Raw genomic sequence first — 24,376 nt, 5'->3', positions numbered from 1 at the left:
GGCACTTAGTCCATTAGAGTAAGTCATTAATACCCACACAGTTCCCGGTTGTCTAATGGCCAGCATTTGCTGTGTCCAGCCCTAATCACTAGAAAGACCAGCTCTAGTACCTGACCCTAAGGCAGTGGCAACTTCAAGAGACTGGTTCACTCAAAGGATATTTTTGGGAGAAAGATTTTTCTCTTTCTTTAATAGTTGGTAACTTCAAGACTAAAGGTAAAAATGGGACTTCAGGGTTTTGATTTAAGAGAGTTCTGTTGACAGCAGCTCATAAAAAGAAGACTCACATTTTTATCTTGAAGGATGTATTTGGAGCAGAGTGACTTTCACGAGAAGTTTGCTGGTGGTGATGTATGTGTGGATAGATCATCGGAATCTGTGACATGCCAGACTTTTGAATTAACGCTGAGATCCTGCCTCTATCCTCATATTGACAAGCAGTATCTAGATTGCTGTGGAAATCTCATGCAAACTCTAAAAAAAGATTACAGGTAAAAGAGTAATTTAATTTTGGAAGTAGTAAATAGTTGATTGTACTTGAAGAACAGTTGAGATTATTTTAAAACCTATTTCAATTTTTATTAGAGTAGGAAATGGATATACAGTAAACAATTTTCTAAGAGAAATCAATTGACCATCAATATTTTCTTAACTATGTTTTGAAACTTAATTCTTTATTTCTGAGAATCTTTCCCAAAAGAAATACAGAAAAAGCTTGTAGAAAAATTACAAAGTTTGTTATCAGAATGAAAAACACTAAATTACTTAGTGATAGATGACTAGTTTTTTAAACTATGGCATATCCATAAATATGGCATATACATACCCACATATGAACTTTGTAAAGTTCATAAAAATTATGGCAATTAGGCTGAGCACGGTGGCTCACACCTGTAATCCCAGCACTTTGGGAGGCTGAGGCGGGAGGATCACGAGATCAGGAGATCAAGAGCATCCTGGCTAACACGGTGAAACCCCGTCTCTACTAAAAATACAAAAAATTCGCCGGGCGTGGTGCCGGGCGTCTGTAGTCCCAGTTACTCTGGAGGCTGGGGCAGGAGAATGGCGTGAACCCAGGAGGCAGAGCTTGCAGTGAGCTGAGATCGGGCCACTGCACTCCAACCTGGGCGACACAGCAAGACTCCATCTCAAAAAAAAAAAAAAAAAAAAATTATGGCAATTAAAAAGCAGGATATATAATATGGTAGGAACTAGGTTTTCTTAACACATAGAAGAGAAGACAGGAAAGAAACATTCCAGATATTAAATATTAATGATGGAAATCCACCATAAATGATGGGATTTGGATTTTTTTTGTTACATTTTTGTGACTGCCCAATTTTCTATAATGTTATAGAAGATAACCTTTCTGATGATGAAAGGAAAACCTATGCTGTTTTTATTATTGGAACAAGTTTAAGAGGTGTTAATATTTCTAATTTTAGTAAATGTAGAATGTAAACTTGTTCCACTAAAAACAGGGTACAAAACCTGCTGTTGATCCAGAATCCTGCCTTACGAATGCCAGAGATCTTAGTGTCACTCATTTTCTCTCCATTCAGGTTGGTAGAATACTTGCAAGCTATGAGGAATTTTTTCTTAATGGAAGGAGGAGATACCATGTATGACTTCTACACGTCAATTTTTGATAAAATAAGAGAAAAGGAAACATGGCAGAATGTGTCTTTTCTTAATGTCCAACTCCAAGAAGCAGTAGGACAGCGTTATCCTGAAGATAGTTCACGGTAAAATATGGACGCCACCTTTATTTAAATTAGTGTAACATGAACTATGTGCCAGTAAGTCTTCTATGAATTACACATATTATTTTATCCTCACACTATTCCTATGAGTTTTACTAATATTATTTTACTTATTAGAAAATGGAGGCCAGGCACGGTGGCTCACACCTGTAATGCCAGCACTTTGGGAGGCAGAGGCGGTGGATCACCTGAGGTCAGGAGTTCGAGACCAGCCTGGCCAACATGGTGAAACTCTGTCTCTACTAAAAATACAAAAAGCATGGTGGCAGGCGCCTGTAATCCCGGCTATTTGGGAGGCTGAAGCAGGAGAATCGCTTGAACCTGGGAGGCAGAGGTTGCAGTGAGCCAAGATCATGCCACTGCACTCCAGCCTGGGCGACAAGAACGAGACTCCATTTAAAAAAAAAGAAAAAATTGAGGCAGAGGCTAGCTATGTGACTCTCCTGCTAAACAACAAAAGACGTTGAGATGCCACCATATGGCCAGATGCAGTGGCTCATGCCAGTAATCCTAGCACTTTGGGAGGCCAAGGTGGGAGGATTGCTTGAGCTTAGGAGTTTGCAACCAGCCTGGGCAACATAGTGGGACCTCGTCCCTATAAAAAAAGAAAAAAGTTGCCGCCATACAACCTGTCAGGGTCTGATGGCCTCCTTCACATGGCTGGAGTCAGTGCTTCCTCTCCCTGAGCTCCCACACATGAGGTTTTTCAGTCCTGCCTCCTAGAGAATGCCCCTGACCTCTCAGAACTGGCTCAGAGCTCCCCAATGACCTCTGTGTCTCTCAGCCTCACTCCCTTCCACCAAAACGGACTTGACCCTCACCAGGGTGACCTCAGACCGCCAGCAGTGACTTCCACCACTCATCCCTATGCTCCCCGTGGGTGCCTCCTAAACAGATGGACTAAGCTTTGTCTCAGAAGGGAGAAAGCTATTTACTGTCTGGCTCCATTTTCCCACCCTCATGTCTTGCACACATACACACCATGTTCTCTCTCCTATCTCCCTTCACGTTTCAGGGATTTCGGAATATTTCTGGTGTCTGCTAGTGCTGTCCTCCCGCCCCCCTGTGACATAGTCTCCAGTTCATGGGCCCGGCAGAGGTCTGCTCACTCCTACATCCCCCTTGTCTTCGTGTGCTGCACTGGGCTGGGAGTCCCTGGAGGGAAGAGAGATTGGCTTTCTATTGCCTGCTCAGTGCAGCACCTAACTTAGTATTTGGTAGATGCCTACTAAGCACTGAGTGAATGCATACATATCAGGCCCTTAAGAGCTAAAAATTATTTTTTTTTGAGACGGAGTCTTGCTCTGTCACCCAGGCTGGAGTGCAGTGGCACAATCTCGACTCACTGCAAGCTCCGCCTCCCGGGTTCATGCCATTCTCCTGCCTCAGCCTCCCGAGTTGCTGGGACTACAGGCGCCCAGCGAATTTTTTGTATTTTTATAGAGACGGGGTTTCACCAGGTTAGCCAGGATGGTCTCGATCTCCTGACCTCGTGATCCTCAAGGATCCCAAAGTGCTGGGATTACAGGTGTGAGCCACCGCACCCGGCAAAGAGCTGAAAATTCTGACTAGTGCCTGTGTCATGGATCAGCCAGTTCATAATCACACACTGCCCTGTGACATCTCTGATTTGGAAGTTAACTCCCCACTTTAAACCTCCTTCATATGCATCCAGGCATCCCCTCTTAGTGCCTCTGTGACTGTGGAAGAGGACATCATTTCTCAGGAACCACTGACGGGAGTATTTTGAGGATTGAATGGGCTAAGGACACATAATAGTGCCTGGCACTTGGACATTTTCATGTCCATGTTAGATGCTTGCTTTCCTCTGTGAGTCACATTCAAACCTGTCTCAGGAACTTGTGGATGAAGCACTGCACAGTGCCTCTGGTGTAGAAGCAGACCCCATCCCATCTCGATGGGGCTCTCGAAGCAATACTCTCACCGCATGCTCGGCTCCCTCGAGCTGCTCTGCTCGTCCTCTCCTGCCCACCCCCAACCTCAGCAGAGGCTTCATCTTCCCAGCCATTGCCTGAAGTTTACTGTCTTCCTCAGCTTCATCTTTTTTCTAATTACTACCATTGTTAAGCGTCTCTTTAACTAAACTCATTGTTTAAAAGTTTCCCCCCTCTCTGTTATTTCTAAATCCAAATTTCTGCTCTGGAATATATGTTAGAAGAGATACATTTGTTGGAATGTTTGCATTTCTTTTATGAAATGCAGTATCTTTTGGGGAATATTATGTAAATGAAATACCAATTATTTTAAAAGAGCATTTTTGTGTGACATAGTACTTTCACAAACTAAAACTGGAATTTCTTTCTTTAGTCTATCTATATCTTTTGAAAATGTTGACACAGCTAAGAAGAAGCTGCCTGTTCATATCTTAGATGGTCTGACCCTCAGCTACAAGGTATATGCTGATATTCCTTGTATGAACCGTGTTTTCTGCTAACATTAAAACATGCAAGTAATTGGTTACTTTCTAATTTTGTTTTTGTTTCATAGGTCCCATGGCCCGTGGACATTGTTATAAGTTTGGAATGTCAAAAAATTTATAATCAAGTGTTTCTTCTCTTATTGCAAATAAAGTGGGCAAAATATAGTCTGGATGTTTTACTTTTTGGTGGTAAGATTTGTTTTCAGCAGATAAATTGTAATTTAATTTAATTTTAGCCCTTAATAAAAGAGGTTAGTGGGAAAGGGAAGCATACGGGGATCTGGGGAAAAAAAAAAAAGAAGTTGGTGGTTGTTGATCATTTTTTATGTGTACACAAATGCCAAAATGGTGCGTATTCTAGCAGTAGTTTTATGGACATCAAATGCCTGAAAGAAAGATCAGGAAGTTGTATGTACAGTTGATCTGAAATGCAACAACTTGATTAGGAAAAGTGATACAGGAAACTTTTCCCACTGCACCTTCCAGAGGCACTGAGGTTCGGTTCCTGCCACCCCTGCCAGTGCTTTCTGTGGTGCTAGGACCACATCCGTCAGCGTTTCTGCCTGGCGTCATGGTGCAGTGGGGTTTGAGTTGATGCTCTTTCTGTCCACTTTGCTCTTCCAATGTTTTATAGAACTGGTTAGTACTGCAGAAAAACCACGACTTAAAGAAGGCCTTATACATGAACAAGACACAGTTGCTCAGTTCGGACCACAAAAAGAACCAGTAAGACAGCAGATTCATCGCATGTTCCTCTTAAGAGTGAAGCTCATGCATTTCGTGAACAGCTTGCACAACTACATCATGACCAGGGTTTGTGCCTCTCCCATCTGCTTCAGTTCTATCGTCGTATCTATACAGTTGTTCGTAGAGAATTACTCATAATATGTTTATAAGTAAAAAATACCTACAGACTGTGAAAACAGGACATGTAGCAAATTTGATCATAAAATAACATGGCAGTGGGAGGAATGTTTTTGTAAATATACCGGAATATGTGTATCCAGAGGCTGTCCCTCCTGTCCAGCAGCCCCTGGGGACAGGCACAGCCACAGCTCGTCTTCTGGAATTGCCTTCAGAATGTGCCGCATAGTCCTTTAGGTTTCAATAGTGGTGACAGCTGTCCCTAAAAAATGGCTCCAATGTTTAATAACAGCCAAAATCCACTACGGTGTGTGGGAGGAAGATGCAGCCAGGTTATAGACTTTTTTCTTAAAAACAAGAACTCACTACAAAGTAAATGAAATTATTTTTCTGATACATCTAAAAGCCAGTTCTAGGGGAAGTTCTGAAAGAAGCGTTCAGAAATTGGAACAAGAGCAGTATTATTAGAGGACAGTATGCATTTGGGGTTTGAATTGTTGTTTAGACCTGTTTATACCTGGTCTGTGAGTTCTGAAACCCAACTTGCTTGGGTGAAGTGAGCCACTGAAGCCTGTGTTTTGGATGGGAAGGCTATGGCAGAGGGGCTCCATGTTTCCCCTGACTGCATTACTGCCTTCACAAGGTTGGCCTTCATTAAGCCCCTAATTGTTAAGAGTAAATGATAAGAGTTTAAGTTTTTTCTTAGTTTGTTTTTTATTTGAAGTATACTTATACTCATTTTAGAGAAAGATCAATGTATGAGAAAAGGAACTTAAGAAACATAAATTCACTGTAATTATTTGTATAAAAGTAACACATTTACTTGATTTTTTTTTATCGATGTGTCTTATATACAGCTTAATGTACTTGCCCCTTCCTGCCAGGAAGTCTGTTAGTCCAGAGTTTGGCGTTCATTCATTCACTGTGCAAGTGGGCGTCCTACAGGATTGCCCCCGCCGTCCTCTTAGGATCAGAACGCCAGAGTATCCAGCCAGCCTTTGAAGAATGGTACTTTATGAAACTGTCTAGATGTGCTTATTGAAGGAAGAATTTGAGAGGAGTAGGAGAGCTTAGTAAAAAAGATTTGTGTGCAGCACAGAAGTCCTCAAAGAAGGCTGCTGATGAAGCTTTTTATCTTTCTCTTCCAAGATTCTACACAGTACAGGGCTGGAGTTTCAACATCAAGTCGAGGAAGCCAAGGATTTAGATCAATTGATTAAAATTCACTATAGGTATCTGTCAACCATCCATGACCGGTGTCTGCTGAGAGAAAAGGTACATGAGATGTCTCCTGCAGATGTGGCCACTGCCCGGCGAGTGGCGCTGTCTGCGTGCTTTGGAATTTTATGATGATTAAGCTTCTGTCCTGTAGAATATTCTTTAAGGAAGAACCAGATCAAATGAGGTTACAAACAAATGACCCAGGCCGGCCACAATGGCTCATGCCTGTAATCCCAGCACATTGGGAAACTGAGGCGGGCAGATCTTATGAGGCCAAGAGTTCAAGACCAGCCTGGGCAACATAGCAAGACTCTGTCTTTACAAAAAATTAAAAAGATTAGCAGACATGGTGGTGCATACCTGGAGGCCCAGCTACTTGGGAGGCTGAGGTGGGAGCATTGTTTGAGGCCAGGAGTTTGAGGCTGCAGTGAACTATGATCTGACACCACTGCACTCCACTCCAGCTTGGGTAACAGAGCAAGACCTTGTCTCTTAAAAAAAAAAAAAAAAAAAACAGAAGGAGGAGTGCCCTATTCGTAGAAATTGTATCTAAGAGCAACATGAGAACTATGTGTGATAGTCAGCACTCACTCTGCGTTACTCTTGGATTCAGTTGGAAAATTGTGTCTGCAGTTGCGGAGCAATAGCATGTCCACTTCATGTGAATAGATAGAATTCAGTAATGTTAAAACCATTGCAATTATTTGTCCTAGTTTCATTGGTGAATTTAAATGGCCATCCCAGGAAAAGGTCTTAATAGTTTGTTTTGTTGGTTTGACTGTACTGCTAATATCACTTGTATCTTACATTCAGTGAATGCATGTGCCTGGTCCCAAATGGGCATGGTTCAGAGCCTAGTACCCTTCCATATACACAGAAGGCAGTCACTGTGGTGATGAACTTTTTCTGTGATTCATTTAAAATAGGTAAAACTGTTGGTATCAGTGTCCAAACCTAGTTACACAGTTTGTGTTCTGTGACTTTGGTCTCCAGGTCAGCTTTGTGAAAGAAGCTATCATGAAGGTGTTGAACTTGGCTCTCATGTTTGCAGACGGTTGGCAGGCAGGCCTGGGCACTTGGCGGTAAGTATGTGATTTCTGAAGCATCTGCACTGTGACCATTTCAGCTTCAGCTTCCCTTTTTTTTAGAGACAGGGTCTTCCCAGCCATTCAGGAGGCTGAGAGGAGAGGATTGCTTGACCCCAGGAGTTCAAGACTAGCCTGGGCAACATAGCAAAACCCAGTCTTTAAAAAAAAAAAAAAAAGTGCAAGTATTTTGTGAGAAGTAAAACATTTTTAAAAATCTGAGGTCTTCTGATTTAAACAAGCAAACATTTTTAGATTATACTCATGTTATATTGTGTACGTTTTGTTAAATTTTTATCATGGACACCTTCAAACTGAAGTGGCAAAGACAGTGTTGTGAACACCGTGATGGCACCTGCTTCAGCTGTGCCAGTGAGGACAGCTCTGTCATGTCTGTGCCCACCTCCCCAGTCACACTTGCTGAATTATTTTAAACCAAATTCTGGACATCATGCTAGACTATTCTCCAAAGTTGTATTTTGGATGAGCTCTAAAAGATGCTGTGTTTTGAGAGTGTTTGTTATTCACACACATCACATAGGCAAGTGCACTGAATCAGGGGTAGTGGCCCGGGAGCAGCTCCCTCTAGCACTGCCATCCTCTACTGTTAACTCCAGTGTACAGCTCAATATTTTGTTACCTGTCCTGTTTATAAAGTCAGTGCAACAGTAATTCTGCTGTTAATTCCATGAAGTGAAAGTGCATGTTTGGTTGACTGTACTTACTCCATGTCAGTAAGGAAGTAAGAGTTCATTTGAGTGCTAGTATAATTCGAAATCTCCCGTTGGCTGTACTCGGAATCAAGAAACTAAGGTAGTAGATGAAGCCATAGCTGCAGGGATGGAAATAGAAGCCTTCCTCGCTTTATATTGCTGGCTCAAAGTGTGCAAAATATATTTTGCTTTTTTTTTTGCTTTTTTTTTGTCTCACTTTGGGGTGGAGGAGAAATAACACTGCTGCATATGCTTTGCTGAAATTCAACTCTTTCAGTTTTTTTTACAAATAAATGTGAGACAAATACAGGTGGTGAGGAACTTAGGAAGCCTATCAACCATCGCAGTTTATGGATAAGTTAATTGTTCCTGATTGAGACTTAAAGCCGAAAAGTGAAAAATTGTAGAAGCAATGTGAAATTTGCTTGAATGCTATTAGATGATATTTTTGAGCAAATGGTGTTGTGGCTGTGTTTTGAAAGGAGTCTTTATCTTTAAAGTATACATTTATACTTATGAAATATTCATGACTGTTGTGCTCTGATGTCCCCTGTTTGCTTCTGAATATTGTGGTGGGGCTGTGGAGGTGTAAGCTTGGCATCTGGGTGGCACCTGCCATGGCTGGGCAGTGGGCCATGGAAACCCCTTCTGAAGTTCTGTCTTACAAAGTGTTTGATATTTCTTTAAAAAAAAAAAAAAAAAGAAAGCCGAGCACAGTGGCTCACGCCTGTAATCCCAGTGCTTTGAGAGGCTGAGGTGGGTGGATCTCCTGAGGTCAGGAGTTCGAGACCAGCCTGACCAACATGGAGAAACTCCATCTCTACTAAAAACACAAAATTAGCCAGGCGTGGTGGTGCATGCCTGTAATCCCAGCTACTTGGGAGGCTGAGGCAGGAGAATCGCTGAACCCAGGAGGCAGAGGTTGTGGTGTGGTGAGCCGAGATCGCTACATTGCACTCCAGCCTGGGCAACAAGAGCGAAACTCTGTCTTAAAAAAAAAAAAAAAAAAAAAAGCAGCCAGGCTCCATGGCTCACAACTGCAATCCCAGCACTTTGGGAGGCCAGTGGGGGCAGATCAGCTGAGGTCAGGAGTTCGAGACCAGCCTGACCAACATGGCGAAACCCCATCTCTACTAAAAATACAAAAATTAGCCAGACATGGTGGTGGGCATCTGTAATCCCAGCTACTCAGGAGGCTGAGGCAGGAGAATCACTTGAACCCAGGAGGCGGAGGTTACAGTGAGCCGAGATCGTGCCACTGCTCTCCAGCATGGGCGACAGAGCAAGACTCCATCTCAAAAAGAAAAAAAACTTTTTAAAAATAATTTCAGATTTTAAGTTTTATATCCTTAATGTATTCTTTATTTCAAAGAGAATGTATGCTTGTAAACAATAAAAACAAGACTGTATAAAGGAAAAGGGAGTATCTTTGGTCCTCCTAGTTCCAGAACTAGATACTATCTGGAAACAGCACAGTTTTATATCCTAATGAAACTTCCTTTGAAACACTTTGACGTTTTTTATTTTAAAGTAGGGTAGGACGTTACGTGTTTTATTTTATAATCTTTAGATTTAGGATTTTGAATAATTAAACCAAAATACATTTGAAATTACTCCACAGATATCTTGAAGCCTACCTATATACCCGCAATGCACTTACTTAATTGAAATTTACTTTTATTCCTAGAATGGAATCTATAGAGAAAATGGAATCTGATTTTAAAAACTGCCATATGTTTCTTGTAACCATTTTAAACAAAGCCGTCTGTAGAGGATCCTTTCCCCATTGTGAGTATATCATGTTAAAATATTTCTACCTCTGTATTTCCTTGTAACTAAGTGTATGTGTCATTGTTTTGTTACTGATCCCATGAAGAATTAGAAATTCTCACCATTTTCAAAACTGAAAAGTCCCTTAGCAGTTGTCCCATGCTTTGAATTGCTTTTTAAGCATTACAGTGAGGTGAGTGTAAAGCATGAGGATCTTACTTTCTGGTATACCAATTATTACAACAGATTTCTAAAACTCCTATTAAATAAAGTCGATGGCAGAATAGATTTCTGTCACACTTCACTATCGTGTAGTTTTTGTAACTATTTCTTTTCAAAATCTAGACTTTTTAAAAATTTTTTTAGGAATGTAAAGCTCCTGGCCTGGCATGGTGGCTCACGGCTCTAATCCCAGCCCTTTGGGAGGTCGAGTGAATCAGTTAAGGTCAGGAGTTGGAAGACCAGCCTGGCCTACATGGCAAAACCCTGTCTCTGCTAAAAATACAAAAATTAGCTAGGCATGGTGGCACATGCCTGAAATCCCAGCTACACAGCAGGCTGAGGCAGGAAAATTGCTTGAACCCGGGAGGCAGAGGTTGCAGTGAGCTGAGATCATACCATTGCACTCCAGCCTGGGTGACAGTGGGACTCCGTCTTCAAAAAAAAATTTTTTTTCAACATTTAAACCTATTGTTTTAACCTTATTTTTATTCTTCCCACAGTGGAATCTCTAGCGTTGTCACTCATGGCTGGCATGGAACAAAGTTAAATGTCTTCAGCATAATAAATATCTCCGACTTTGTCATCATACATGTACATTTCCACCATGTGCAGCTGAAAAGTGAGAATATTTTTATTTTGGTTTATTTGTAAAACTTGTCCACAGTCAGCCTGGCACAGTCGCTCATGCCTCTAATCCCAGCACGATGGGAGGCCAAGATAGGCGGATCACTTGAGCCCAGGAGTTTGAGGCCAGCCTGGGCAACATGGTGAAACCCGGTGTCTACCAAAAATACAAAATGTATCCAGACATGGTGGTGTGTGCCTGTAGTCCCAGCTACTCAGGAGGCAAAGATGGGAGGATTACTTGAGCCCAGGAGGTCAAGGCTGCAGTGAGCCATGATTGCACTACTGCAGTGCAACCTGGGTGACAGAGTGAGACCCTGACTCAGAAAGAACCACTTGCCCACAGTCCAGACAGATGGATTGTAGGTGGGTTTTCTGGAGATTAGTAGATACTGTATAGAGTTGTGTACATAAAATTGTGTCAGTAGTACAAAGTGTATATAGGCTGTTTACTCTTATATTTCCTACTGTAAGATACAGATTTATGGTACTGATACCTTTAAATTATATCATATTTTGAAAATGTAATTACTGATATTCAAAATAAATTAAAGGACTTAAAATCATTTTATTATCCTTTTGCTGCTGTCCTTCAGTCACAGAAGCTTTTTATATAGAGTTTTACATGTTGTCTTCCCTAAAAGTTGTCTTAGATGTAGCTGTCCTAGAAATGTTTATATTTTGACTGGGTGTAGTTTCTCAAGCTTGTAATCCTGGCACTTTGAAAGACTGAGGTGAGAGGATTCCTTGAGGCCAGGAGTTTAAGACCTGCCTAGGCAACATATGAGACCCCATCTCTACAAAAAAAAACTTAAAAATTAGCCAAGGGCTGGGCACGGTGGCTCACCCCTGTAATCCCAGCACTTTGGGAGGCCGAGGTGGGCGGATCATCTGAGGTCAGGAGTTCAAGACCAGCCTGGCCAATGTGGTGAAACCCCATCTCTACTAAAAATACAAAAAAATTAGCCAGGCGTGGTGGCCCACATCTGTAATCCCAGCTACTTGGGAGGCTGAGGCAGGAGAATCACTTGAACCCAGGAGGCAGAGGTTGCAGTGAGCCTAGATTGTACCACTGCACTCCATCCTGGGTGACAGAGCAAGACTCCGAAAAAAAAAAATTAGCCAAGCATGGTGGCACATGCCTGTGGTCCCAGCTACTTGGGAGGCTGAGGTGGGAGGATCGATCGAGACCGGGAGGTCAAGGCTGCAGTGAACCATGATTGCATCACTGCACTCCAGCCTGGACAACAGAGCAAGGCCTTGTCTCCAACAAAAAAAAAGAAAGAAAGAAATGTATATATGTTTTATGTGCCTGAGAAGTTCTACATGGAAAATAGCTTCAACCGATAGCGATAAATGTAAAAGGCCAACTTCACTTAGGGCCAACTGTTGGTACATACTATTGTTTGGTATTTCCTTGTTTTTTGAAATGGAGGCTCACTCTGTTACCTAGGCTGCAGTGCAGTGGCACGATGTCGGCTCACTACAACCTCTGCCTCCTGGATTCAAGTGATTCTCCTGCCTCAGCCTCCCGAGTAGCTGGGATCTCAGGCGTGCACCACCACGCCCAGCTAATTTTTGTATTTTTAGTAGAGACAGGGTTTCACCTTGTTGGCCAGACTGGTGTCGAACTCCTGGCCTCAGGTGATCCACCTGCCTCAGCCTCCCAAAGTGCTGGGATTACAGGCGTGAGCCACTGTGCCTGGCAATATTTCTGAGCAATCTTTGTGAGCTAACCAGTTATATTTTGAATAGAATTATGCTTACTATTAAATTTTTCCATATTTTCTTTTTATAGAGTGAGACTATCTTTAAAAAAAAAAAAAAAGGCCACACATAGTGACTTATGCCTGCAATCCCAGCACTTTGGGAAGCCGAAGTGGGTGGATCATGAGGTCAGGAGTTCGAGACCAGCCTGACCAATGTGGTGAAACCTCGTCTCTACTAAAAATACAAAAATTAGCCGGGCGTGGTGGCACACACCTGTAATCCTAGCTACTCAGGAGGCTGAAGCCGGAGAATTGCTTGAACCTGGGTGGCAGAGGTTGCAGTGAGCCGAGATCGTGCCACTGCACTCCAGCCTGGGTGACAGAGCGAGACTCTGTCTCAGAAAAAAATAAGAAAAAGAAAAAAAATATGAAAGCTAGAACTGGAAACAACAAAATGTGGAAGTTAGGACTAGAAAGCTTCTAGAAGCAAACATGGGAAATTAACACTACAAACTTGTAGACAAAGATTTCTTACATAAAATCAAAAAAGGGGCCGAGCACGGTGGCTCATGCCTGCATTCCCAGCACTTTGGGAGGTCAAGGTGGGTGGATCACCTGAGGTCAAGAGTTCCAGACCAGCCTGACCAATATGGGGAAACCCCGTCTCTACTAAAAATACAAAAATCAGCCGGGCATGGTGGTGCACACCTGTAGTCCCAGCTACTCAGGAGGCTGAGACAGGAGAATCGCTTGAACCTGGGAGGCAGAGGTTGCAGTGAGCCGAGATCACACCACCGCACTCCAGCCTGGGTGACAGAGCAAGACTCCGTCTCAAAAGAAAAAAAAAAAAAAGGAATTATTGGTGAATTGGACATCACCAAAAAACATTGCTAGGAAAATGGTAATACAGGCCACAGACTGGGAGAGAACATTTCCCCTTAGCCCCTTTCAGGAACCATGTCATGCCCAGAGGCAACCGCTGTTGCCCAGGGTGTCCAGAAGTAACTATGTTCAGAGTGTATGAAGGCATTTTAAATTAGTAAGACAAGCTTTTTTTTTTTCAATGATGCAAGGTCTTGCTTTGTTGCCCAGGCTGGAGTGCATTGACACAGTCTTGGCTCACTGAAGCCTCAACCTCCGGGGACCAAGCACTCCTCCCTCAGCCTCCTGAGTAGCTGAGACTACAGGTATGCACCACCATACGTGGCTAATCTTTTATGTTTTTTTGGAAGAGATGGGTTTTCAGCCAGGTGCAGTGGCTCATGCCTATAATCCCAGCACTTTGGAAGGCCTAGGCAGACCAATCACCTGAGGCCAGGAGTTTGAGACCCGCCTGGCCAACATGGTGAAACTCCATCTCTACTAAAAATACAAAAAATAGCTGGGTGTGGTGGCAGACACCTGTAGTCCCAGCTACTCTGGGAAGGCTGAGGCATGAGAATTGCTTAAACCTGGGAGTTGGAGGTGGCAGTGAGCCAAGATCACACCACAGCACTCGGCCTGGGTGACAGAGCAAGACTCTGATTCAAAAATTAAAGAAAATAAAAATTAAAAAGATGAGGTCTTAACTATGTTCCCCGGCTGATGTGAATTCCTGGGCCCAAGTAGTCCTCTGGCCTCAGCCTCCCAAAGTGCTGGGATTACAGGTGTGCGCCATTGCACCCAGCCCAAGACATTTTTTTTAATGAGCACAAAGAGGCAAGGAAGGCACAAAAATGGCCAATTAAACCACACGAGCACCACAGCCTCTGGCATGGCTAAAATAAAAAGACCGGCATGTCAAATAATTTTCAAGGATTTAGAGCAACGAAATTACAAGATGGTACAAGCACTTGGGGAAACTATATGGCATTTTCTTACAAAGGTTAACATGTATCTACCCCTGAGAAGCAGCAGTTCACCCTTAGGTATTTATCCAAGAGGAATTTTTAAATGCGTCCACGCAGAGATTTGTATCTGAATATTCATGAGAGTTAAAGCTAGAAACATCCTGATGACGGTGAAGAGGTAGATGGATCAACACTGAAGTATATGCACGCAGTGGAATGCAATTCAGCTGTGAAAACACACAGCTCATCCACATAACGACATAAGAGAATTCCAGGAACTTTATGCCGAAAAAAAAGCCAGACTTAAAAGGATCCGTTATTATTCCATTTACATGAAGTTAATGAACTGGTAAAACTAGTCTCCAGTGATAGAAATTGCAACAGTGGTTGCCTCTGGCCATGACATGTTACCTGAAAGGGGGTTGGGGGAAATTTCTGGGGGTGATGGGTGTGTTCTGTGTCTTCATTGGTCCCACAGGTACATGCATGTGACAAAACTCATTGAATTGTATCAAGTGTGGGGCTGGGTGTGGAGCAACTGGAAATTTCTTACATTACTGGTGGAAATGCAGATGGTACAGCCAATTTGGGTTTTTTTGGTTTTTGTTTTGTTTTTTTTTTTGAGACGGAGCCTTGCTCTGTCACCTAGGCTGGATTGCAGTGGTGTGATCTCACCTGGAGTGTGTTTGCAGATGACTTTCCTAGCAGCACATCCCAGGAGGTTTCTTAGGTTACACAATGTCTCTAAAGCTGCAGGTGGCTTTGGGCCAGGTGCCCTCCTATGGGGGACCACGAGCAAGGTGGAGCCGGACACCAGTATGGTGCTTCCCAACAGAATCCAGGGGTCACTTCTGTTTTTATAATTGAATAAGTAAAGCAGCATCTGGGTGATCTTTTAATTTGTATTTCTTATATTTATTCTTTTATTTTTATTTTTATTTTATTTATTTATTTATTTATTTATTTATTTATTTTAGACAGATTCTCGCTCTGTCGCCCAGGCTGGAGTGCAATGGTGTGATCTCAGCTCACCTCAACCTCTGCCTCCCAGGTTCAAGTGATTCTCCTGCCTTAGTCTCCTGAGTGGCTGGGACCACAGACGCACACCATCATGCCCAGCTAATTTTTGTATTTTTAATAGAGATGGGGTCTCACCATGTTGGCCAGGCTGTTCTTGAACTCCCGACCTCGAGTGATCCGTCCACCTGGGCCTCCCAAAGTGATGGGATTACAGACATGAGCCACTGCCCCTGGCCTTATTTTTTAAAATATAGATGGGGTCTCGCTATGTTACCCAGGGTGGTCTCAAACTTTGGAGCTCAAGCACAATCCTGCACTGGCCTCCCAAAGTGCTGGGATTACAGGCGTGAGCCACCGTGCCCAGCCTTGGTACAGCCAATTTGGAAGAGTTTTTCAGTCTTTTACACTGTTAAACATATCTTTATTAAACATATTTTTACAATGTTAAACAACTTATCACCCAGCAATCCCACTCCTAGGTGTTTACCCAAGAGAAATGAAATGTATATTCACACAAAAACCTGTACACAAATGTTTATAGTGGCTTTACGAATAAGTGCCAAAAACTAGAAACAGTCCACATGACCATCAACTGGTGAATGAATAAACAGCTTCAATTTACCCAGTGGAATACTGCACAGAAAGGAAAACATGACTTTGTAACAACTTGGATGAGTCTCAAACTGCTTGAGTTTTCTGAATGAAAAGACATCTTTACACTGAATCTAAGAGCTGTTCCTTTGCTCATGTGTGTGGAAAAGCTAAGGCCGTGCTGCACATCGCCCTATCCTATCTGTAAAATGGACTGGGACCAGGCACGGTGGCTCACGCCTGTAATCCCAGCATTTTGGGAGGCCAAGGCAGGCGGATTATTGGAGGTCAGGAGTTCAAGACCAACCTGGCCAATATGGTGAAACCCCGTCTCTACTAAAAATACAAAACAATTAGCCAGGCGTGGTGGTGGGCACCTCTAATCCCAGCTACCTGGGAGGCTGAGGCAGGAGAATCTCTTGAACCCAGGAGGCAGAGTTGCAGTGAGCCGAGACTGCACCATTGCACTCCAGCCTGGGCAACAAGAGCAAAACTTCATCCTAAAAAAGAAGGGAAAAAAGACCCTATTGTTGGAGAGATTCTGTGAGACACACCCTTAATCTATTCACAGAGCCTTTAGTGTCACTAAAGGGTACTCTGAGGCAACATTTATTAATCTTTTTGACATCAGAAGCTCAGTGGCTCACACCTGTAATCCCAGCATTTTGGGAGGCCGAGGCAGGCGAATCGCTTGAGCCCAGGAGTTTGACTAGCCTGGCCAACGTGGTGAAACCGCATCTCTACAAAAAATACAAAAATTAGTCTGGGCACGGTGGCTCACGCCTATAATCCCAACACTTTGGGAGGCCGAGGCAGGTGGATCATCTGAGGTCAGGAGTTCGTGAAACCCCGTCTGGCCAACATGGTGAAACCCCATCTCTACTGAAAATACAAAAACTAGCTGGGCATGGTGGTGCATACCTGTAATCCCAGCTACTCAGGAGGCTGAGACAGGAGAACCGCTTGAACCCAGGAGGTGGAGGTTGCAGTGAGCCGAGATCGCACCATTACACTCCAGCCTGGGCGACAGAGCGAGACTCCGTCTCATATTAAAAAAAAAAAAAAAAAAAAAAAAAAACTATCTAGGCCTGGTAGTGCACACCTGTAGTCCCAGCTATTCGGGGGCTGAGGTGGGAGGATTATTTGAGCCCAGGAGGTCGAGGGTCTAGTGAGCTTGATCGTGCCACTGCACTCCAGCCTGGGCGGCAGAGTAAGTTCATGTCTCAAAACAAAAAGAGTTTCCAGCTGGGCGCGGTGGCTCACACCTGTAATCTCAGCACTTTGGGAGGCAGAGGCAGGCGAATCACGAGGTCAGGAGTTCGAGACCAGCCTGACCAACATGAATGATGAAACCCTGTTTCTACTAAAAATACAAAAGTTAGCCGGGCATGGTGGCGCATACCTGTGATCCCAGCTACTTAGGAGGCTGAGGCAGGGGAATCGCTTGAAGCCGGGAGGTGGAGGTTGCAGTGAGCTGAGATCACACCGCTACACTCCAGCCTGGGCGACAGAGCGAGACTCAATCTCAAAAATAAAGAGTTTCCAATCACATCCTGAGCATCGTCTCTAGAGCACGTTTTGTTGGCAGTGCCATATAGTTTATCCTTGCTCGATAGTCATTTTCTTATTTTAGCATCATTTGCCGTATGGGGAGGCTAAAACATTTCAAAACCATTAATTCTGTCTCCTTTTTGTTTAAAATCTCTCAGTTAATGCTCTCCTCTCACATTTTACTATACCCAGCAGGAAGAAACCAGGCAGCATCTTCAATACTTTGCTTGGAAAATCTCATTAGCTAGGTCACCCGTTTATTATGTATATTCTGTCCTATCCATGTAACGTCAGGTAACAGCAGGGCTAAACTTTCTGCTGCTCCTTAGTGAAAGCCTTCCTTCAACTTCCAATAACAACATCCTTCTCACTTTCTTTTAAGCCCTCTTCAGCAATGTCCTCAAAGTCCAAAGTCTAAGAACAGTGTGTTCAAAGCACTTTAGTGTCATCGACACTCTCCTCAAACCCTGGTCCCAGAGCCATGCCCACCTGTTAGGTTTTGCTACAGCAGCATCCTCTCTCTGTACCAAAATCTGTATCAGTCCAAGAGCAGAGCCATTAATATACGTGTGTGTGTGTGACACACATATACATACATATATGTGTGTGTATATATATATTACCCATACACCCATACCTGTGGATAATCGTGGACTTGCTGCAGGGCTTTGCTCTTACACAGTTAATTGTGTAAACTGATTCGTCAGTTTCCATAGGGCTGCCTGTTGTCTGCATCCGACGCTGGAGCCTACTGTCCACAGGAGGTTTGGGAGGGACCTAAACCTGCGTCAGTTCTTGCTGCTTCTGGCCTTGGTGGTGTGGAGGTGCTGCAGAAGCTAGGGCCTCTCATCATGAAGATGAGCCAGATGCCTCCTTCGGGAGCCACAGGATCCAGAGAGTCAATGAAAGTAAAACTTCAGGACTGTCTGGATTTATTACGCCAGGGAGGAAGTTGAGCCCTGGAGACTGTCAGGTCGTACGACTGCAATTCTTCTCAGATTCACTCTCTTCCTCATTGTTCTTGTTCTGTAAATGACTAAGAGAGACCAGAGACCAGACCTCCCCGCTTCCAATCACTGGTTTTGTTGTAGATGAACTGCCTCCTTTGCTGTCTGGTACCTAATGTGGACCAGACGGTGCTCAAGACCCTATCACTAGTACAACCTCAGTGTGGAATGTTAAATATGCCTTGCCTGGAAGAAAAAGACCAACTTGACTAATCAGATCATCATAACTATGCATGAAGTCTTCCACAGAAAGATGATGAAATTTTGTTACACTTCCCTAACCTTTGTCTAAATAAGCATTCCCAAACATCTACACTTTGGAACACTGACTTCTGTTCTTTGAGATGGGTGCTTCCCAGGTGGCCCATCCTCAAACTTTTTGCTTGAATAAACTCTCTAAACTAGATTCTGTTCCTTTTGATTATTTTAGGTTGACAAGAAGAAGGCAGTAGTGGCGGTCCTGGCCATGGTGGTGTTAACAGTGTAAGCTGTCAGACCCACAACAACACGTGTGAGCCACAACACAGTGGCAGCTCCCTGCCTCTCCCCAAGCCTCCGTCAACGCCTCCCTCATGGTCTTGCAGAAACACAGGAAGAACTCTAGTAAACCTGGGTCAGCTTAGCCAGCTCCACATGCTGCAAAGCCACCACATCAATTCATGGCATCATTAAGTTAAGAAAGAGTAATTTGGCTGGGCATGGTGGCTCACACCTGTAATCCCAGCACTTTGGGAGGCCGAGGCAGGCGGATCACCTGAGGTCAGGAGTTCGAGACCAGCCTGGCCAACATGGTGAAACCCCGTCTCTACTAATATAGAAAATTAGCCGGGCATGGTGGTGCGTGCCTGTAATCCCAGCTACTCAAGAGGCTGAGGCAGTAGAATCACTTGAGCCTGGGAGGCAGAGGTTGCAGTGAGCTGACATCGCGCCACTGCACTCCAGCCTGGTGAGCGCGCGAGAGTCCGTCTCAAAAAAAAAAAAAAAAAAAAAAAAAAAAAAGTAATTTATATAAGGAAGTCCTTATACTGTTGCCTGTGGCTGCTGTAACACATTACCATAAACCTGGTGGCTTAAAACAACAGATATTCATTCTCTTGAAGTTCTGGAGGACAGAAGGCCAAAATTCAAGGGAGCAATAGGGCCATGGCCCCGCCATTCTTTGCCTCCCCAGTTTCTGGGGGCTGCCAGCATTCTATGACTGTGGCTGTGTGGCTGCTTCACTCCCATCCCTGCCTCTGTGTTCACACTGCCTCTTTCTGGGTCTGTTCTCTGCGTGTCTCTTGTAAGCACACTGCTTATTGGATTTAGGGCCCCTTCAGATAATCTAAGATGATCCCATCTCAAGAACTTAGATCTGCTAAGACTCTTTTTCTTCACGTAAGGTAACTGTCTTAGTCTGTTAAGGCTGCTATAACAAAGCAGCATAGACTGGGTGGCTCTAAACAGGAGAAATTTATTACAGTTCTGGAAGCTGAGCGCCCAAGATCACGGCACCACAGAGTTGGTGTCTGGTGAGGGAATGGAGGAATTTTAATCCAAAAATGCATGCTGTGTTTCCTGCTCGGGGAGAGCTGTCTCCCTGTTCTGCTGGTATTTGTTTTTCTACCTGTTACTTCTGCTTTCTCACCTTTCCTTGCTGTGCTTTTCCTGTAGTGGTTGGAAGGTGGATGCTCACAGATCCCAAATGCACGTGACCAGTTCTTGGCTCCAGCCTTGGCCTGGGTTCCCCAGAAATACAACCTGAGACAAAGCCGTAGGTGCCTCTACTCTGAGATGGGGCGCAGTGCCCGTAGTGGGAGTCAGAGAGTGCCCTAGCAGGAGGAGGAGAGAGATGGAAGAGGAGGGGAAGAGGAGGGGGTGGAGTGGGAGAAGGAGGGGGAGTGCTGATGGATATGGGGCCATCTCAGTAAGATGGCATTGCTAAGTGTGCCTGCCCCACCTCTCGGGATGTCCCTAGAAGCCATGTGGACTGCATCAGGAAGGAAAGAGAGGAATCTGCCTGTGAGTGCCTCTCATTAGTCAAAGGTGCAGGGAATGTTAACTCTGTGCACAGCTGCATGGTTCATGTGTGATTTCAGAGGACTCTGATGCCTCCTGGTGACAGGGAAGCCCCAGGGCAGGAGGTGAGAGATCCAGGCGGGCACCAGGGAGACGTGTGGTTGGGTTCTTGGTTGGAGTCCACATGTTTTCACTGCAGAAGAAACAAAAGTCCTGAAGTTAGGAGGCTGTGATGTGAGTGAGAAAGTTCCAACTCTAAGCTCCCAACCAAGGTTCCCACAGCGAGTCAACTTGGGTCAGGTGCCCACTCCAGCTTGAACAAGGTGTGGCAAGAAATAAGAGATCAGGTTGTACAAATATAGCAGCCGAGATCATGCTATTGTGGAATGGAGGGATCAGTTAAGAAGGAATTAAAGTTCCTCCTGGTTGGCCAGGCACATGACTTGCACCTGTAATCCCAGCACTTTGGGAGGCCAGGTGGGAGGATCCCTGGAGGCCGGGAGTTGAAGGCCAACCTGGACAACAAAGTGAGACCCTGTCTCTAGATAAATAAATAAATAATAAATTTTAAAAAACAGACCAAGACAAGTATGATTTAAGGGGATATGTATGGGTGCCAAGTTAACGGGGTGGGTTGTGGTGGTCTTTTTATTGTGTCAACCTAGTGAGGCTGTCCCAGCTGTTCTATCAAACACACACCTCGTGTTGCTAGAAGGTATTTACTGGATATGATTAAATTTCATATCAGTTGACTTTAAGTAAAGGAGATGATCCCAGGCAGTCCAGCTGGGCCGGATTCAATGGGTTGGAGGACATTGAGGCAGAGCTCCAGCTTCCTGAGACAAGGCGGAATGGTAGCCCCAAAGCTGTCTGCTTCCTAATCCCTGGGCCGTGTGACTATGTTAGTTTACATGGCAAGAGGAGAATTAAAATTGCAGATGGAATTAGGGTTGCTAGTCCACTGACTTGAGATAGAGACGTTACCCTGCATTATCTGGAGATGTCGTCACACGGCTCCTAAAGGTGGAAGAGGGGACAGAAGCACAGTGTCAGAGAAAGGTGTGAGGCCAGGGCAGCCTGAGGGCAGAGCCAGCTGAGGGCTTTGAGGACGGAAAAAGTCAAGGGAAGGAGCAGGATCCGGGAATGTGAGTGGCCTCTACACCAATATGGAGAAATCCCGTCTGTACTAAAAACACAAAAACTAGCTGGGCCTGGTGGTGCATGCCTGAATCGCTTGAACCAGGGAATCGGAGGTTGCAGTGAGCTGAGATCACGCCACTGCACTCCAGCCTGGCAACAGAACAAGACTCCATCTCAAAAAACAAACAAACAACAAACAACAAAAAAACAGATTTTTTTTTTTTTTGAGACGGAGTCTCGCTCTGTCGCCCAGGCTGGAGTGCAGTCACGCGATCTCGGCTCACTGCAAGCTCTGCCTCCCAGGTTCACGCCATTCTCCTGCCTCAGCCTCCCGAGTAGCTGGGACTACAGGCACCCACCACCACGCCCGGCTAATTTTTTTTGTATTTTCTAGTAGAGACGGGGTTTCACTGTGTTAGCCAGGATGGTCTCGATCTCCTGACCTCGTGATACGCCCGCCTCGGCCTCCCAAAGTGCTGGGATTACAGGCTTCAGCCACCGCAACCGGCCAAAAAAAACAGATATTAATTATCTTCAAGTTCTGGGGGCTGGAAGGCCAAAATTCAAGGCAGCAATAGGGCCTTGCCTCCACCATTCTTTACCTGCTCAGTTTCAGGGGCTGCCAGCATTCTATGACTTGTGGCTGTGTGGCTGCTTCACTCCCATCTCTGCCTCTGTGTTCACACTGCCTCTTTTTCTGGGTCTGCTCTCAGTGTCTCTTGTAAGCACACTGCTTATTGGATTTAGGGCCCCTTCAGATAATCTAAGATGATCCCATCTCAAGAACTTAGATCCGCTAAGACTCTTTTTCTTCATATAAGGTAACTGTCTTAGTCCGTCAGGACTCCTATAACAAAGCACCATAGACTGGGTGGCTATAAACAGGAGAAATGTATTACTCATAGTTCTGGAAGCTGAGTGCCCAACATCAAGGCACCACAGAGTGGGTGTCTGGTGAGGTCCCACTGTCTGGTTCTCAGTGGCTGTTGTCTGGCTGTGTCTTCACATGGCAGAAAGGACAAGGCTGTTCTCTGGGGTGTCTTTTTTTTTTTTTTTTTTTTGAGATGGAGTCTCGCTCTGTCGCCCAGGCTGGAGTGTGGTGGTGCAATCTCGGCTCACTGCAAACTCTGCCTCCCAGGTTCACGCCATTCTCCCACCTCAGCTTCCCGAGTAGCTGGGACTACAGGCACCCGCCACCACGCCCGGCTAATTTTTTGTATTTTTAGTAGAGATGGGGTTTCACCGTGTTAGCCAGGATGGTCTCCATCTCCTGACCTCATGATCCACCCACCTCAGCCTCCCAAAGTGCTGGGATTACAGGCGTGAGCCACCGCGCCTGGCCCCCTCTGGGGTGTCTTTTATAAGGGCACAAATCCCACTCATGAGGACTCTACCTTTGTGCCCTGTCAGCTCCCAAAGGCCCCACCTCCTAATGCCATCATCTTGGTGATGGGGTTTCAACATAGTAGTAACAGCCACAGGTTCCAGGGATTTGACACAGGTATTTGCTGCGGGATGCTTTTTTCAGTTTACCAGAGCCAAAAATTTGTAGTAATTTGTTGTGACCGTGACAGAAACCTAAAAACAGGACAGTAACTTTCTTTTCTTTTATTTTTTTGAGATGGAGTTTTGCTCTTGTTGCCCAGGCTGGAGTGCACAATGGAGTGATCTTGGCTCACCACAACCTCCGCCTCCCGCATTCAAGTGATTCTCCTGCCTCAGCCTCCCAAGTAGCTGGAATTGCAGGCATGTTCCACCACGCCCGGTTAATTTTTTGTATTTTTAGTAGAGATGGGGTTTCTCCATGTTGGTCAGGCTGGTCTTGAACTCCTGACCTCAGGTGGTCCGCCTGCCTCAGCCTCCCAAAGTGCTGGGATTACAGGCGTGAGCCACCGCCCCCAGCCACAGGACAGTAACTTTCTGATGGCCTGCCCTCCAGATTTCATCCTAGCTGAGCCAGCCCCCATAGTGCATAAGCCAATTCCTTGCAGTAAATCTCCTAATATGTATCTCCTACTGATTCTGCTTTTCTGGTTGAACCCTGACTGACATAATATGCTTGTGTCAATATCAGCCTGACAAAGATGCAGAATATTTCCAAGTCCCCAGAAGTTTCCTACACGCCTCTTTTCAGTCCATCCTATTCCCTGCAGACCACCTCACCCAAGCAAACGATTTAACGATTTCTGACTTCCTTTTCTTTCTTTTTTTTTTTTGAGACAGAGTCTCATTCTGTTGCCCAGGTTGGAGTGCAGTGGCGCAATCTCAGCTCACTGCAACCTCCACCTCCTGGGTTCAAGTGATTCTTCTGCCTCAGCCCCCTGAGTAGCTAGGATTACAGGCACCCACCACCACACCCGGCTAATTTTTTGTATTTTTAGTAGAGATGGGGTTTCACCATGTTGGTCAGGCTGGTCTCGAACTCCTGACCTCGAGTGATCCACCCGCCTTGGCCTACCAAAGTGCTGGGATTACAGGGGTGAACCACCACGCCCGGCCAATTTCTGACTTCTGTCACCAGTGAGTAGTGGTGCTATCTGTCATGGAAGTTCATATAGATGAAATCCCACAATATGTACATGGTCTTTTGTGTGTGGAAAATTACAGAATAGTTTTGAGGTTCATCTATTTTATAATACTACTTGTATATCCATTTTCTTCCCCTTTTAAAAACTTTTTTCATCATATTGTTTTCCATAGTGGCACCATTTTACATGCCCACTAAGAGTACACAGAGTTCCAATTTCATCATATCCTTGCCAACACTTGTTATTTTGTTTATTTTTATTTTATTATTATTATTATTATTTTTTTTTTTTTTTTTTTGAG

The 24,376-nt window shown here is 44.6% G+C and overlaps 1 protein-coding gene across 14 annotated transcripts in view; it reads left to right on the top strand.

Annotated features, from left to right (window-relative positions):
- Positions 1 to 18,253, top strand: part of TUBGCP5 (tubulin gamma complex component 5) — a 47,583-nt gene extending 29,330 nt beyond the window's left edge. For 13 of the 14 annotated variants that reach the window (XM_016927731.3, XM_063794616.1, XM_054667308.1 and 10 more), the window contains 9 exons: positions 303 to 491; positions 1,563 to 1,745; positions 4,092 to 4,176; positions 4,272 to 4,392; positions 4,838 to 5,016; positions 6,217 to 6,342; positions 7,282 to 7,370; positions 9,774 to 9,874; positions 10,579 to 11,268. In XM_016927731.3, the coding sequence (XP_016783220.1) occupies positions 303 to 491; positions 1,563 to 1,745; positions 4,092 to 4,176; positions 4,272 to 4,392; positions 4,838 to 5,016; positions 6,217 to 6,342; positions 7,282 to 7,370; positions 9,774 to 9,874; positions 10,579 to 10,625 (1,120 nt within the window). In that variant the 3' untranslated portion in view covers positions 10,626 to 11,268. Of the gene's footprint in view, positions 1 to 302; positions 492 to 1,562; positions 1,746 to 4,091; positions 4,177 to 4,271; positions 4,393 to 4,837; positions 5,017 to 6,216; positions 6,343 to 7,281; positions 7,371 to 9,773; positions 9,875 to 10,578; positions 11,269 to 18,109 lie in introns of those variants that run through there. The other variant, XM_024349088.3, reaches the window with a different exon arrangement.
- Positions 18,254 to 24,376: the final 6,123 nt, after the last annotated feature.

This window comes from Pan troglodytes, chromosome 16 (genome assembly GCF_028858775.2).
Source record: "Pan troglodytes isolate AG18354 chromosome 16, NHGRI_mPanTro3-v2.0_pri, whole genome shotgun sequence".
NCBI classification, from domain to species: domain Eukaryota; kingdom Metazoa; phylum Chordata; class Mammalia; order Primates; family Hominidae; genus Pan; species Pan troglodytes.
This window is presented reverse-complemented; position numbering and strand designations above follow the sequence as displayed.